General features: G+C 31.0%; 1 protein-coding gene across 1 annotated transcript; it reads right to left on the bottom strand.

The window, feature by feature from the left end:
* Positions 1 to 416: 416 nt before the first annotated feature.
* LOC112684532 (trimethylguanosine synthase-like) lies at positions 417 to 2,962 on the bottom strand. The gene is made up of 8 exons (XM_025556094.1): positions 2,778 to 2,962; positions 2,564 to 2,685; positions 2,079 to 2,469; positions 1,558 to 1,639; positions 1,347 to 1,481; positions 987 to 1,243; positions 636 to 917; positions 417 to 542 (listed from the first exon to the last, which is right to left on the bottom strand). The coding sequence occupies exons 3-7, from the start codon at positions 2,097 to 2,099 to the stop codon at positions 795 to 797; spliced, it is 618 nt and encodes a 205-aa protein (XP_025411879.1). The 5' UTR covers positions 2,100 to 2,469; positions 2,564 to 2,685; positions 2,778 to 2,962; the 3' UTR covers positions 417 to 542; positions 636 to 794.
* Between the last annotated feature and the right edge of the window lie 15,073 nt (positions 2,963 to 18,035).

Raw genomic sequence — 18,035 nt, 5'->3', positions numbered from 1 at the left:
TCAATTGAAAACAAAGATATAGGAACTTACTTTTTGCTATAACTATAATTTTCTTTAATAATGTCTTTATTTTTTAGTAAATTATTTTAATTCACTATTTGGGGTACAATCTTGGTCTCATACCGGGTACATATAAAATTATTGAACGATGCTCTTACAAGAACTGTTCATTGTATATTTTATGTAGAAATATGAAAATGTTAAACGATTATCTTTTTAATATAATACTTTTATATTTTTAGAGTGTTTTTTTCATGAAATTAAGACTGCTTAGAATGTTTTAGTTCTTAAAAACAATTGATGTAAATTCAAAATATTGCTTATCTGAAATATATTCTAATCTATACAATTTATCATTGATTATAATTTATAAATAGTATTTACTATCAGATATCAATTGTATTATATTTTTCCGGTTGTGTTGAGGAATCATCTGTCAGTTGAGATTGTGTCTCTTCAGGTATTCTTCGACGTTTTTGAGGTAATCGTCGTATGCAAAAAGATTATTATTATCCAATGTACACGACGATTAACAGCTATCCCTATGGAAATTAAAAATAATGTCATCATTGGTATAAAGATCTTATAAAAAGCACTATTTTATCTATATACATCGTACACTTTTTACAACTTACCATCAGAAAACAAAAGCACATTCTTTTGTATCCTGTCTAAGTTTCTGTTATAATTACTCGTATTCATCTCAAACAAATTATCAACATACAAAATTAACTTGCAAGTGTGAATTGGATGATGGACCAATGATTATAGTTATGCTTAATTATTGTAAACGTTTAATGATATAAAAAAATACGTACTCCAGGACCTAGGAAAGCCAAAATTGAATTTGGCTCCCTGTCAACACATATTTGTTCTGTATTAATTTTATTAAATATTTTATTCTCTAATTGGTACAGCTGTAAAAAAAAAAAAAAAAAAAACATTATACGGATATTGATCTCTCATAACACGATCTGTGAACTTACATCTGACAATTCATGGTCTTTTGTTAACCCCAATAAAACTTTCGGCGCCACCCTAATTGCCAATTTGGTTAACTTCGCCATTTCTTCTTTAGTCATGGTCACTGGTGGTGACGTGACGATGCCGTCTGCCCTCTGCAGCGAGTGAGCATCGACAAAGAAGTCACCCACCAGGAAGACGATTCGGTCTTCGACCCTGTACACACAAGCGTTGTTCCGGACGAACGCGATTTTGACCGGGTCACTGTCCATCGCAATTACTGTACAAAGAACGCGAACGCAATGTTAGTATACATTACGATATAATACACATACAAATTCGTTAAATAATACGAAAATAATTTTATTAAATTAGCAATATACCTTTGCGGCAGACCATGGCCAGTTGGATCGCGATCGCACCGGAACCGCAAAACGGATCTATCACAGTACCCAGCGACCTACACCGGGAAGCCATAAGTTTTGTCAAAACTTCTGGAGGCCCGGAGTAAAGGGTCGCTGTAAAAATAGTAAAATTATGAAAAGACAAACGTAGACGATAATATAAATAAAGACAGTCGTCTGTCTAACATACCTGGGTCTGCTATGATACCGTCGTTAAATTTTGAAAACTGTGAGAACCGCTTTTCCCACAACTTGTAGATGACGTTCAATTCCTGGGAATAGTACGTCATATTTTATTAAAATTTTATTTAACTGTAATTTAATTTAAATTTATTAATATCCTGTTGATTAGTATCATGTTATATGTATTTGTTCGTTTGGTATTACACTATTAGCGACTGTCTTACTGTGATCGACTGTTGCGGATGGTCAACGGCAAATTTTACCGCCCTCAAGATCACAAAGTATTGAAATGATAACGTTTTTTTCTATCAAATCCATTAAATATACAAAGACACACCTGTATGATTGTGGTAAACACATTTTGGTCTCGTCAAATGAAAAAATATAAATGTTAATGTTACACAGCGCATTATGGTAAACGATTCGTATCGCGTAAGTGAAAAATATGCAGAATCCGGAAGGGTGAGGGGGCTCATTCACGTTGAACATGACAGTAAATAATTAATGGTAAAGTGGTTTTGCACTCACTTTTGTGCGATTTTCTTCCATTTTTGGCAGAACGTAGGGAATGATATCGTCTTCGTTGTGACCAACTTGTTCTACGGTCACACGGACACTCGTCGCCGAGTCGACCACGTCACAAATCGATGCCGAATGCGCCTCCTCACTAAATTCGGTGACGTCAGACGCGACTTAACTGGCGGACGGGTAAGTCTGCATGCACACGTCAACGAACGTTATGGAGAAGTCACGTTTGGCCACTCGAGCGGTGACGGACACCGGGTCCGTTTGCGAGCCGCAATCCTTAAAGGTTGTGGGACTGGGAGCAGCCGACCACTGATGTCATCATGAACCAGAGGTCCACCTCGCGGTTCTTTCGATCCTGCGCAGCAATCGCGATACACGAAACCTCGTCGGACTAAAGCGGAAAAAATACGAGCGGGATACATTAAGAAAACCCGAACGGAGAACGAAAGTTTTTGTAGCGCAAATAGAACCTCGACCGTACGTACCTTGGTCTTTAGTCAACCAGACCAGGAACTGTGACCATCCGCATATAAAACAGAACGCAATTAATTTCAATCGCTCGTAGTCCCTGTCCACCTCCTGAGTAGGAGCACTACGGCGATCAGAACTGAAAAAACACATAAATGCATATCACGCGCGGTGACGCGTTATTGTCGTACAGTACGACGTGTTACAATACTGTCGTGTAGGTCCGTATACCTGATATTCAATCCCATTTTGTAGAAATGAGTTGATGATGTCGATTTTATTGTTGAGTTCACACTTGAGATACCTTGAGGCAAAACCAGGACAAGAAATCGTTGTGCTGTTACGCAAGGCAAAGTCGAATGTTATCAAATTTATTTATTCAACAGTTCTTATTAAGTTGCAATATATTTGCCGGGTAACGCTTATAGTACGTTACGTATCCATATCGTAAATGACCGATGCAAAAAAATATACGTAACTTGAAATCAAATTTATTAGTTAAATAATAATAAATAAAATGTTATTCTTTCGGACGGATGTACCTATCAAACGTGGCCATTTAATCTTCCTAAAAATGTGTTACCCCCTATAGATACTAACGATTTTTAAAATTATTCAGTATCGGTAAATAAGTACTTGTATATGAGTAATGTGATAATATATTTTCACTTAACATCCAAAAATAAAAAAAAAATTTTATGGTTCTATATTTAAACCAAAGCACTTTTTAAAATTCAAATACGAAAAAAAATATCTTTGCAATAGGGTAAAAGTTTCAAGTTTCTAGCCACTAACTAAAATTTGAAAAGTGAAAGTCCTATTTACAGCGTATTTTTACCGTTTCAGTTTTTTCTTCACGCCTGGAAAAACTATTAAGATTTAAAAAAAAATTACATACCTAAAGTACCACCGCATGCCAATTTAAAATGTAAAAAGTTCATAGAAAAAAACTTTTGGACCAGTATTTATATCCGAAAAAGTGTTAAAAAAATAAAACACCAACACATCATAATATCATACAACATACCAACATATCAACATAAAACCATAATATCCTTCGCTTCACTCAGAATCGAAAAGTAATCATGTGATGAAACATTTGTGTTTACATACGGGTAATTCGTAACATGCGCAATAAAAATATATAATATATAAATGAAAGTAAACAATTTAAATTTAGAAATATTCAAGTATTTACCAAATATTTTAGTAACTGTGGAATTGTACGGGATGCGGGTGTCTATAACCAATAAAGAACATGAAAAAGATAGAAAAACTTCAGCATCCCGAGTGTTTTTATTGAAATTGCGCCCTTGTAGACAATTATAAAATTTATATGTATGTAAAATATATAGTTCAAAGATTTAATAATATATATTCTAATTAGCGTTTATTAAATAACAGACAAAACGCAATTCGGCCGATATAAATTAAGAATTTACAATCTAAAATGCTTGTATACAAATTGTGGTTATCATAAAATTTAATTAAAAACAAAAACAAAAAAAATACATCCTATGTAGCATTAATATAACATATTGTTGTAAGCTAATAACCTTAGATGTCGAGGCTGTACGACGAATAAAAAAAAAATACGTGGCTTTTATAAATTAAAATGATTTTTCCTCATGGAAATAATTCATTTGTATTCATATTTATTCAAAGATGTTTAATCGAATATAATAAATAGATAGAATAACGAAAATCAATGTACTCGTAATACCTACAATATATAAAATATATATAAGATATATAAGATAAAATTCTATATATATATATATATATAATATAAATATTAAAATCGATTCATATATTCGATTCATTTCTGTAAATGTACAACTAAATGATTTGTATATAATCTAGAATGTATAATAAATATATTACCACCTGTAACAATTCTTATTTTTGATTTACAATGATAATCGTTTTTCCATATGTTTTGTTTGGCTAAAAATGTACAACCTAAAGACGTTTGAAACCTTACAAGAATAGAACTTTAATAATAATTAAAACTCATCGTTTGCACGTGGTTGTGGGGCTATCAAACAATGCCAATGGCTGTAAACCTTCTCCAGATAATGCGGATTAATTTGTAAAAACTATTGTAATAATCGGTCTAGTTACTATTGAGTCTATTAATCTTTGGTACATAATTTTTTATTGCTTTAATCCAACAGGTATTAAAGCATGAATATTATGTTTTCGTGAAAATTATTTATCAAACAATGTAATGGGTTTGTTATTTGAATTATACATTAAAATATATAATTTTTTTTTTTTTTTAGCACTCTAGGCCATTTAGGCCCATTGCCGCTTCCACTATCTCCCTCCATGATTCTCTATGTTTTGCCAGTTCCTCTCCATTTATGACTCCCAGCATCCTAATGTCTTCCTTAACTCGGTCCACCCAACGTTGTCTAGGCCTTCCTCTTGGTCTACTTTTGTTCGGTTTCCATTTCGTAATGGTCCATAGAAGTTGGTCTTTTGCTCTCCATACGTGTCCGGTCCATCTTATTCTTCGGCTCTTGAGTGTGGTAACTATATTGAGTTCGTTATATAAATCGTTCAGTTTTCTATTTGATCTTATTTCATAGATACCTTATTCATTTCTTTTTGTACCAAATATTCTACGTAAAATTTTTCTTTCGAAGATCATTAATTTGTTTTCGTCTGATTTAGTAGATGCCCATGCTCCACAGGCGTATAGTACTATTGGTCTAACGAGGGTCTTATAAAGTCTTATTTTCGTTCTTCTTGATAGTTGGACACAGTACTGAGACCCGCCATGGTTTTGGTATTGTTTCTTCTTTCCATACTTTGTTTATCAGTTGTTTTAGGCGTAGCATTACAGTACTTCCGCCTTGCTTTAAAAGTTCCGACATTATTGAGTCTTCTCCAGGTGCCTTTCCTCCCTTAAGCATTTCGACCGCCATTTCAACCTCTTCTAATGAGGGTTCTTCTAAGTATTGTACTACTGTGGCAACATCATTATCGTTTGTTTCTTTTAGAGTTGATACATTCAGCATTTTTTCAAAAACCTTTTTGAATTCTTTTGTTACTTCTTCTTTAACGGTAATTAAATTTCCCTCGTCCTCTTTCATTATTTTTGATCTTGGTTTAAATCCATTTTTTAAAATATATAATTACAATACTTTAAACATGGAAACCTGGATTGTGGATGGAATTAATGATGAGTGAGATAACGGAAGGAGAACGAGGATCGAAAAGAAAAATTATATTAGAGGAAGAGTAACAAAGAAAGGAGTATGTTTAGAGTATGAGTCGCAGAGGAGTGTGACATAAGAAAAGGATGTGAAGTAAGTCATATACGGCTACGAGGGTATGGTTGCAGAGAGTGTAAAAGGAAGAAGAATTAAGTGAAAGGAGAAATAAAAGATTAGAAATAATATAAAGTACACTCAAAAATGAATGTTTATTGAACTTATGTCAAATCATTTTTTATATTCTTGTTTGTTGTTTTCCATTCCACCTTCGTGATTTGAATAATGTAATTTGGTTTAATAAACAAACGCAAAATAAAGATCCTAACCTAACCTAATGCTAAATTGTATTCTGATGAATTATTTAATGAATTCAGACTTACTTTTGGTATACGCATTAGTACAATGTAACATTTAATAATTAATATTACTACGAGAACATCAAAGATATTGTGTTTTGAATGAAAATGTTAATGGTCTATTAAATATTAATGTGGATTATCGAATAGCGTTCACTGCGTTTATGTCACAATGATTATATTAACTTATGTTTATATATATATATATATATATATAATAAATAGGTTTTTAGATATATAATTTAAATTAATAGAAACCTCTAGTCTCATGTGTAGTGTCACCTCGTGTAGTGCATGTTTTTCCTGGCGATGAATGTAATTTAATCCATAAAATGTATCAAATTCCCTGCATAAATTCCAATGAAATAAATCATTTTTTTTCTCAGCTGGGTTTTTCTTTTATGCTGGTCCGGGTTGATTGATTTTTAGTCGATTCTTTAGAAACTCAAGTCAAATATCAGAGATCCTAACACAAAATACATGATCAATATTATGTTTGTAAAATGGTTTTGTTTTACCTACTGGCACTAAGAATATTTACAAGTACTTGAATTGTTAAACAATTTATCGTATGTAAAACTAACGAATATACTGTTGAATAATTTTTACAAAAAGTACACTCGCATTTAATATCGTGCATAGCTTTTGAAAAAATCATTTCGGTCAAAAATCTGTCAACTGCATAACATTGCACACAAATAATAAACGCCAATGAAATGCTTAGGGTAAATAATAGAGCTAAAAATCTAATTAATCTCCGTTATTTAAAATATTGATATCAGTCCAAACAAGTGAGCTACGTCGTTGAATCAAATAAAAATCATCAGTAATCCATCTGTAATTAGTACAGTAAGGTCTCGATAATCCGAACACAGGTTAATCCAAACAAACTTGAGAAACATCGCATCGCTATATTAACCCTTTTAGATCCACGTGCCATTAAAATGACTAGACTTTTCAATTAATTTTATAAAATACAATTTTATTGACAATGATGTTATTATTGTCTAGCATTGTTAAGAAAGAACTAATGAAGAATATGTTAAAAATAACTTTTTCCACTCGGTCTATTTATAATGACTACATTTTGCAAATGCTTATGAAAATATTTTGGTACCCTAATATGTCGTTTTTTTTTTTTTTTTTGTTGAATTTTAATATTTTATGATTTTATCAAATGATAACATTGGAAAATTACCAGATTTTTTTCTTCATGACTTAACTTGTGTAAGATTATATTCACGCGGGAAAATATAGAATACGTTAATTTATCACGTAAGTTATCACGACCAAACACGTGATCAATATTATTGAAATGGCAGTTGGGCGTCTGTCTTATCATTATTTTTAAAATGTTTAATACACCGCCATCACATTATTATTTTACTGATATTGTTTTTAACGTTAGCAACGGTCTGCGTAGAACTTTTTTATTTATAACGTATTTTTTCTACCTCAACAGTAAATGTTTACTTATAAACAACTTTAATATGTATTTATTACAACAACATTATACTTTATCTTTGTTATATCAAATAAGAACATAAATATATTTTATATTTTCTTTGAACAGACTATGAAAACAAAAAAAGGTCTACAAGGACGTGATATTTGAGATATTCCGTTGGATAACGAAATGGATTCTGAATTATCATCTTTATCCATTGATGATGATGAAGAACATGTTTTTCCTACAGATGAATTAAATTATTTAATTAATTCCTTGGGCGAAGAATTTATTGATGAACATATTTTTGATTTTGAAAATGATATAACCATCGGTAACTTTTAAAATGTAATGTGTTTTAATTATTATTTTAATATTTACTGTTTATTATTTAGAATAAATACCATAGAAAATAATACACCAGAACAATATTTGCCTCAAATACAAACGCAAAGTTCATAACTAAATAATGCAATTCAATGTATGTGTATCATAATAATAGTAAATATATATATTAAATAATAAGATTCATATTGTGTAATAAATATTATATTAACTGGCTGTACATACACACATATATAATTATAATAATTTTTTGTATACATTGTCTTTTTAAATTGCGAGTTTTTACATGATTAATACAGATAAAAATAAATTTCATAATTTAAATTACAATAAAATTGATGTTTTTATTAAGTCATAGATAATCCGAACAAATCGGTAATCCGAAGGGGTCCTTTCCCCAATATCGTTCGGATTATCGAGACCCTACTGTACTTCAATCAATCAGTGTCTACATTTAAAAAATATTGTATTAAGCTGAGTCTAAACTATTTTTAATTGAAGTCACAAAATAATACATTTATACATTGAACAATTTTCAAGTAATTTGTTATGGAAATCAATAAATAAACACTAATAAATAAGTATAAGTTATATCTCGATTATGGACAAAATAATAAGTGTTATATTATTATTATTATTATTATTATTTATTTATTTATTTATTTTTTTTTTTTTTTTTTTGGAGGGGGTAATAACTTATGATTTACATAAATTGTACCTACCTTAAATAATCTAATAAAAATTAAACATCGCTGATTATAATTATTTGAGTAAATAACAAAAGTAAGAAAGTAATATATCATAAGCAGTATCCACATTTTGGATCAAACTATTCGACTGTCAAACACAATATTAATTTGCATTCTCGGAAATGACCCTATATAAAATAAACATCTAGTCAAATAATACAAACTACATCCACAAACTTGAAATTGGTGTTTTTCTGTCTTTAATTATTTTCATTTATATTTAGTCCACCATATAGTATATGGTATATACTATTATGAGGTATAGTGTGGGGGGAAAGTAAAACTCGGTTTATTGAGACATATTAAAAATGTATTATTAACTTATGTCACATTATTTTAGTAATATGGTAAAACTGTACAGCATTGTAGCTATTATAGTTAGTAGGCACAATATAAAATGTGATGACCCTAAAAAAATCGGTTTTTCTCGGGTTTGGGTGGGTGTACAAAATTTTATTTTGATTACAAAAAAAAGTACAAAATACTGTCAAGGTTTGGTACTATTTTTCAATAGACGGCCGCGCTGGTGATACGGACCTGAAATTATAACCTATTCTGTGCGATATAAATTAATCATATTATTCTATTGATATAACAAAAGTTAAGGATTTTTAAACTATAAATAAAAAATAATTGAATAGGTTTTTTTTTGTCGTTTATGAAAAAGACTTTTTTAGGGGATTTGGAGAGGGCGCGTGCTCCTTTCACCTCCCTTGGATCAATGCCTGCCAGTGATAGTGCTTTTCTACATTTCCAACTGGAATCTTCATTATTACAAAGAAAAAATATTTCTATGTTATTTATGTACATATAGAAATATATATTATTAATTTCATCAAATTGACATTAAAATTGTTTGTAATCAGACTATGTTGGTAAGGGGCAAGATCATCCACCACTGGATAGCATTCAATTATCATTGGGAGGGAGCACTAGTACCACGTAATTTGTATGTTAAAATATGATATGATTGCTTTAAAATTTCATATAAATCAGTACGGTACCTAGTATGGCTTTACGCTCAATCAGTAAGCGAGTGAGTGGTATTCGAATTTCATTATCACACATAAACTTCAAAATTAAAGTTTATGATGAATCGTTTTTTATACTAATGTTTTTTTTTTTTTGTTTTAAATTACCTTCGTGATGAAATAATATAGCTAGGCTTTATGTACGAACATAAAATAAATATTATAAAATCACAATTATATCCACTCAAATGAATTATTAAATGGAATCCACGAAACGCGCACGATATAAACGGTATAAACATATATTAGTGTTGTGTAATATTTTTTATTCAGTTGTTACAAAACCGATGTTTACGTGGCCATTACTCACACGAACATCGTGTAAACATACGTCACGTGGATGTATATATATATATATATATATATATATATATATGGTATATATTAAATAGTCGAGAGAAGAGAAGAAACACTTCAAATTTCGGAAACTCGAAACGTATAAATATATATATTTATTTTGAAGTGGCCATGACTACCTACGGGTAAAGAAAAAATTTACGACTCGTTTAATACTCTTCCCGTATTATGTTCAGGTAACACGCAAAAATCAGTGGCGATGAAAAAAAAAAAAAAAAATTGTATAGAAAAATGTTAGGACGGCAAACAGATACTATCAGATTTCTGAGTCATTAATAATAACACGTTCATGTGTAATCATAACAAAAATATACTACTAATAAATTGCATCTCCTTAGCCCCGCTCGCATAAGGTCACCGCTCCTATGACGTAGCGTGAGAACACATACACGGATCTATTACTTCGGATAAATTTTGGTCTGATTGCATACGGCGGTTTACGTTCGGATTACGAAAACGACAAGCTTTTTGTCAACGATTATTGACCATAATTCAAGTAATATTACATGGCTACGTCATTGCCTATATTTAACGTACATACACGGTTTGGTGTACAGTAGTAATTAGAATATCGTTATCGTACGTGTTTGAGGAATACAACTCGATCCCACTGCGGTGCGCGGAAGATCGGCGAGTGCACGTGTAGCTGTACAAAACATAACTATCTGCATTCGAACTTCCAGTCGAGCTCCGTCAAGGACGGGTGAAGCATTTCGAAACGATTAATAATATTATTTTAATCCATTAATTATGTTTTTATTTCTTGCCGAGACAAAATCGTAGGTGGAACCCCGGTACATAATTACCATAAGTTTCTCCGAGTCACCCACAGTAAGCGTGCACTCTTCTCCAAATTAAAGAGCGATTGGCAATTACTTGTTCGTCGGTTTTCCAGGCGTCCACGTCAACGTAACTCATATCCAAATCGGGTAACTATGGGCAGTACTTTATTTTTACTTCACCCGCGGTTATACTGTCAAATATTCGGGATGAGTGTTGGCGCGCGAGTTGTTGGATTCATTGAAACAACAAAGTTGGGCGCATTCGCTCAGATAATTCTGATTATATCATTATAACAGCTTATATATTTTTAATCATTATAATAACTTTAAAAATATATACTAAAATAAGGTATGGTTCGTTTGGTCCCGGTGAACCAATCGTATTGGTATATTAAGCATAAAAACGTTCAACTAAAATATTTATTAACAATTTACTTTGTCATGCTTTGGCAAAGTGATATCGCACCCAAATTCGAGTGGAACTATTATAAAACGCAGTGATAAAAAATCTGAACATACTGAGTACCTTTTAGTAGGTACTCCAAATAACGTTTCTGATTATATATTTTATTATAATATGAACTGCTACACTACAGTAAAATAAAACCACTGACGGTATTCGTATTATGACTAGTTTGGAAATACTCACAATCACGGGAAAAAATATTTGACTTCAGTTTAACTTGATTGACAAGTTTTTTTCGGTTGCAGTAAAAAATAATGTAATTTTCTAAATTATATATTCAGTTATAGTAAAACTATAATGAATAATAAAAATGTATTTTTGTGGAACCAACTTCTTTCATGGTAAATACAATCAGATAAGTATAAAATTCAAATATAACTTATGTATGACCATAATAAAACGTTAACGTACAATTCAGGTCACATATGGTAACATAACCGTTGTTTGGTTTTGTAAGATGAGCGATTTAAAGAGATTTATAATTTTTCCGATATACTTGTGTCTACCCCGCATGCATTATGGATATCGGTGTAGTACAGAGTATTAACGTTTTTTGATTATCGCTTACACGTGCCATAATATGAGTGAGAATTATCGCAATAAAATTTAAAAATAGTTAAATTGGGTACTAACTATTATTAGATACTTATTGTTAAGTACCGTCTATAAATGCGCTGTAAGGCGTGATAGTGTGGAATATTTTTTTTTACCTATGTATTTTAATTTAACCGTTTTAAATGATTGAATGAAAATTTAATAGTACAGCCTATGAATCATGCATAGTAATTAAAATGAAATAGTGTTGGTACAAGTATACAAGTGATTGTTATCATAGAGCATGTACAAAGCTTAAATATATATATTTAATATTTATTGAATATTTGTAAAATATTGTAATAGAAAATAATTTTGTAACGTATAATAATAGCGGAATAATGAAAAACCAAACACAAATTCAAAATTATGAAAATAAAAGTTTAATTTATTTCAAAAATGTATTTTTATGCTTAATTTTCATTAATCGTTAAATTATACTAAATTTCATCTACATCATACGGTTAGGAATACTAGTGTGTCAATATAATTTTCTTTATTTTAACTATTAGAAAAGTCTAACGTCTTGTTTAATGGTTTTAAATTGTTAGTATTTTTACCGTAAAAATACAGTCATTGAATCTGAAAAATAACAATTTTGGTATTAATAACAGCGGCATTTTGGAATTGGACTTAAACTTATCATTGCTGGTTTATGGAACTCTATGTTTCTTCGCCCATCATCAGTACAATTAAGTAACGTGAATCGAGTAACACGGTATTATATCGTATATATTTGCAGATTTCGATTATGCCAGTTAAAGGAAGTAGCCCTCTCCGGTGCGTCGGTAAAAGGGACGCACTGAAGGATATATATCATTATTATGTGTACGAACCGTACGGAAAATGACGAGAAACACATGCTTTTATATTAATAATAACGATTTTAATAAAACTGTTGTCTAGATCAGCGGTTACCAAACTTTTTCAGATACGGTGAACCCTTTTTTTTTTAGTAGTATTTTCTTTTCTTTAGAATGTGTTCTATGAAGCATATTACACATATTATGTAAATAGGCGGGCCTGGAATAACCCCAAGACACAGTACTTTTAGTGCCTATACTGTAGTGTCCAGTATTTAAATGGTTAAGAAACCTGTGTTGAATCTCAGTGTTCAGCTCTTAAAAACAAAAAATATTTACAGTATAAGAACTAAAAACTAAACTTTTATTTTTTATATGATAATAATTTTAACAAATAAAATAATAAGAACAATTAATTTTTTTGTAAAATTAAATGTTCAAATAGGTATCATAAAAAACAACCCTTTTTAATACCATTTTGCATAATTCTATAACCCTTTTAATTAAATGTGGAACAAAAAAAACTTTTTAGTGTACAACGTAAGTATAACTTCATAGTTACGAAACTTTTTTTATTTATAAATGATTCAACTACTTTTTCGGTATCAATTTCTTGAAGCAGTTCGTGTTCAATTGCAAGTATCGATAATAAAAATAATTTATTTTGTCCAAGAAGTTGATTTCCGAATTACGATAACAAAAATACTGAGAAAAAAATAGACGAGTAATATAATTTTTTTTGTCTATAAATTCATATACGTAATATTTTATTACTGCAAACGTGCATGGGTACGGTCGTACGGATTATATATCAAATTATAATAATAATAAAGAAACAAAATATTACAAAAAAAAAAAAAACCACAGCCACATATTTTCGTAGGCCCTAAGTGCCCGTAGTTTCTATGTGCTAATACAGTTTTGTATATAGGAGGAAACTCAAAATTATATGATGAAGGACAAAATACTTAATTGGATAATGCACGGGATTGGAATACGTATTATCTAAGAACAATTTATCCAACAACAATTAATAAACAAATAAACAATTTAAGATTGTACCATAGGTGAATTGTATGAGTTCTGACATAGTCTTCTTGAAATAAACGCAGGCATATGTCCGTCGTTTTAAATAACTGACTCTGTTAAATTTTGTTATAAAACGAACGGGAGCCCTTGAGAAACGATTGCGGATCCCCAAGGGCACGATTTTGGGAACCGCTGGTCTGGGTTCACCCAAGCAGGGACCGTACCGAAGCGGCGGCGGGGGGAGGGGATCAAAAGGAACGGTTCCGGTCGGGGTTGCTGCTTGCGAGAGCTGCACGCGTGTTCGTGACAGGTACGTGCGCACGCGGTCGGGCACTCGTTCCCGAAGTCTGTCGTTCGGTCGCATTACACATCCGACGCAGACGGGTTCGCGATTCCTATTCTTCGTCGCGGACCCTGCATGACCCTGCCCTCTACCCTGCATCCACCCGAGGGATCGGGACGAAAGCGAGCGCGCGCACAGGTGGACGACGATAAGACGAGTCGGATTACCGTGGCCACTCCGCTTCGACGCAGGTGTCCGCGATGCAACCGAAGTATCAGAACGCTTGCCGTCACGTGCACAAGTTTTGCACCGCATACGATCGTTGTTTGCACAGAGAGATCCGCACACGTCTCCCACCGGTGATCGGATGTTATTGTGTTCGACGAGGGGGTAATATCATTATTATTTTTTTTTCTTACAAAACGTGTAATTGTACGTATGATTACGGATTTTGCATCGAACGAAAACGGATCGTTTTACGAGAGAGAAAGGACTATTATTTTTTTAATAACGTTTTATGCGGTCCACCGCGTCGTATTGATTGTTCTCCAGAACACATATGATATGTGCGTGTACATGTTTGAACGCGATCCAAATACATGCGCTACATTACCTATATAAAATCTGAATAGTTACATAACTGGCTCACTGATCACCGTATCTCAAAAACTACTCGACGTACGCGCTTGAAATTTGGAACAGTGGTTGTACTCTAATGCTTTCAACCGTGCAATAGGAAAGGATTTTTCGAATATAGCGTTTTCAAGGGTCTAAACGGTTTTGTACTAAACGTATAAACTTTTTCATTTTTTCGGTCACCTAGGAAAAATTTGATTTGTCTAATATGTTTATTCCAATGATCACCGATTAAGATTTGTGTAAATTATTAAACAGTATGAATCGATAAAAATCAATAACATCATATATACAAATAATTTATGCTTTTTTCAACCTAACATTTTTTTAAGTTAAGGTTTTGTATCAGTTTTCTAATTTAAAATAACAAAATATCCCCCAGGGAGACTGGGTATTTCAATTACATAAAAATGAATGTTTGTATGTCCCTGTGCCTTTCTAAACTACTCGATTTGTTCGACGGTTTGTGACCGAGGGACTCCGAAACCACAGAACCGATTTCGATAAAATTTGGTACAGAAATAGATTAGACCTTGGAGAAGGACATAGTTTACCTTTTATTGCGATAAAAAGTAAAAGTAAGTATCAGTAGACCTGATAAAGCCCAAATGAGCAGTTTTTGTTTGGTTATTGCTATAACAACTGAAAAAAACGGAGAGGAACCTCATTATCACACAGCTCAGCAATTATAGCTTCTAAAAATGGTAAACGTGTCTATTTTATTGAAAATAATTTCCAAGGACGACTATCTTTTCCTCAAAAAACGACACTCGCCACTTCTTTTTGATCTCTGTACAAGATATTAATTTGCAATAACTTTTCTATATATTGAGGTGGAGATGTATTACACTTGGAACACAATCTAACTGAATTTTTAAAATCACTTTATTTGACAGACATGCCGCCGCACGTTCTAACATTAAAAATTGACGTGGTCGTCATTATTTTATGAAACATCCAACCACCATCCCTTTGAAATGGTACTAGGCTTCCAGTGAAAAAGTTGATGTACAACATAATCGAAGTTATAATTTTAAACGGAAAATTTAAAGGCCAACATTTACTATTGACACACATCCCAATGACTCCAAAAGATATGCCATTCGAATTCAAACGTTTGCAGTTTTCAATACGACTTACTTTTGCAATGATTATCATCAAAGTACAAGGACATAATACAACAAGTGTATGGACTGAATTTTGAAAATTCATGCTTCTCACATGGACAACTGTGTGTGGCCAGCTCACGCATCAAAAAACCTAATTTATTTTGTACGTATCAGAAAAGGAAAAACAAAAATATTGTGTAATCCAAGTGCACATCAATAAATGGCATTTATAACTGAAAAATCGAATTTTCAGACTTTTTTCGATAAAACAAATAAATAAAAAAAAAAACTAATGATCCAAAATAAATTGAATGTTGTTCTATGGATATGAGTAGATGTTTAAATTTAGTTAACAGCACAACAAGACGTGATTAGGTATGGCTATATTTAATATTTACCTATTACAATACATAAAAAATTATTATTTTAATCGCCATTTTGGCTGATTTATGCTTAAAAATACATAGCTTCTACTGTAAAACTCAAAAGGAGTTGAACATTCACGATTTTCTTAGCGGACAACGTTGGGTACCACTCACTCATTGATCATCGCTTACCATACGATAATAATAATAATTGATCATCGCTATACCTCAAAACTATATGAACTTGAAATTTGACATGTTTGTCTTTCCAATACTCAATACGCGTAATAAGATGGGATTTAAAAAAATATTGAAACCTGCTAAGACGGTAATTCAGAAGTAATTCAACGTACAACCAAAAATACCATACCGATTCATTTAATGTTCATTTTGTTTTATTGTAACCAACAGTTACACCAAACTTGGCTTTAAATAGTGTAAGGTAATAATCCATTAAAATCTATATCTCGGCCAAGAATATTCTGTGCGAAGCCGGGTAATTTAGCTGGTATATTATACATTTTCAACGCAGTGATTCATTTTGTAGAAATTTTCCCACAACATATGCATCGTAGGCTTCTACGGGTGACAACTGTTGGAAAACGTTTTTCTAAAAGTGTAATATTCGACATACATTATGAGCACGTCTCAATCATCCCAAAATACGTTAAAACATTATGATTTATTTATTTGGGTAAACACCTATACGGGCTCAAATACAGTATAAAACAATCTAAATAACTATACTCACCATATCATAATATGTATTATAAAGATTTATATCAAGTGCATTAGTTGTATAGATTAAATAAGAAAATAACATAATTAAAATGTAATAAATAATAAGAAAAAAGTATATATTTAGTAGTGTATATTCAATATCTGAAAACACGGAATAAAAGGATACAATTATTTTGTATGATTATATTTTTTATATTAAACAAATCAAAATTTTTCAAATTGTTACATTCTGTGGACATTCGAACGATTGGATTATTTTTATGATAAGATGGTGGTATGGAATTACAAACGTAGGATAATAACGCAATAGATATTGAGTAACATTAAAGTTTAATATATGCAATAGTTCTGGATAGAATAAACACCATCCATTGATTTAAATTTAAAAAAAATATAGCAGTATGTATCATCTTGTACTAATGAGGGAATCTAAATTAAATGCAATCTGAATTAAAGTAAGAGTTATTATCTCAGATAGATAAATATTGAAATACATATGTATTTTATATATGATTAATCGTAATTATGACTTGGCATCATAACAAATTCAACGATTAGAGACAATCAATTTTGATAATAAAAAACTACATTAAAATAATAACTTATTCTTTAATTTATTCTTTTAAAATTTGTTTAATAAAGTCATTAAAATGTTTATTCTTTATTCTTTATTGTTTACCAATGATAAATAAAAGGGTGAATAATATTTATAATAGTTCCTTTTCTTAACTATTTATAGAACCTTTTTATTGATGAACTTTTATGTAAGTAAAATATTTGTTTTAAGTATTAATTAACAATATGGGTTATCTATTACTTGTTACCTAAAATTTGTTTCTAAACCATAAAATGAGTTTTGAGAGTTGCGTACAAACCAACAATTGTGTATACAGTATTCAATATATACAATAGGGTGGAATGAATTTTTTTTTCAAATCAAACTTGTATTAGCTCTTGAAATTTGTGTATATACATAAAAAAAATGTGAAGTTAAAAATAAATACATTGATGTCTTGAGGTTCCTCATTAAGTATTAATTTTTACTAAAATAGTGAAAATAAAAAAAAATAGGAAATTTTACCATATTTTGTACCAACTATTATATATAGCGTAAAATTGTATAGAACTTTAATTGTAGGTCTTATTATGGTTTATAAAAAATATATTTAGAA

The sequence above is a fragment of the Sipha flava genome, unplaced genomic scaffold (genome assembly GCF_003268045.1).
Source record: "Sipha flava isolate LNK unplaced genomic scaffold, YSA_version1 251_pilon_pilon, whole genome shotgun sequence".
Lineage (NCBI taxonomy): Eukaryota > Metazoa > Arthropoda > Insecta > Hemiptera > Aphididae > Sipha > Sipha flava.
The sequence above is the reverse complement of the archived record's forward strand: the minus strand, read 5'-3'. Positions and strand labels throughout refer to the sequence as shown.

Bases quoted from the DNA above. Each gene is read 5' to 3' on its own strand.
- LOC112684532 (XM_025556094.1), bottom strand. From the start codon at position 2,099: ATGGAAGAAAATCGCACAAAA. The intron at 1,244-1,346 runs GTATATTGCTAA...TTCTTTGTACAG, and splicing joins GGCCATGGTCTGCCGCAAAG to TAATTGCGATGGACAGTGAC. The intron at 918-986 runs GTAAGTTCACAG...TTTTTTTTACAG, and splicing joins AAGACCATGAATTGTCAGAT to CTGTACCAATTAGAGAATAA.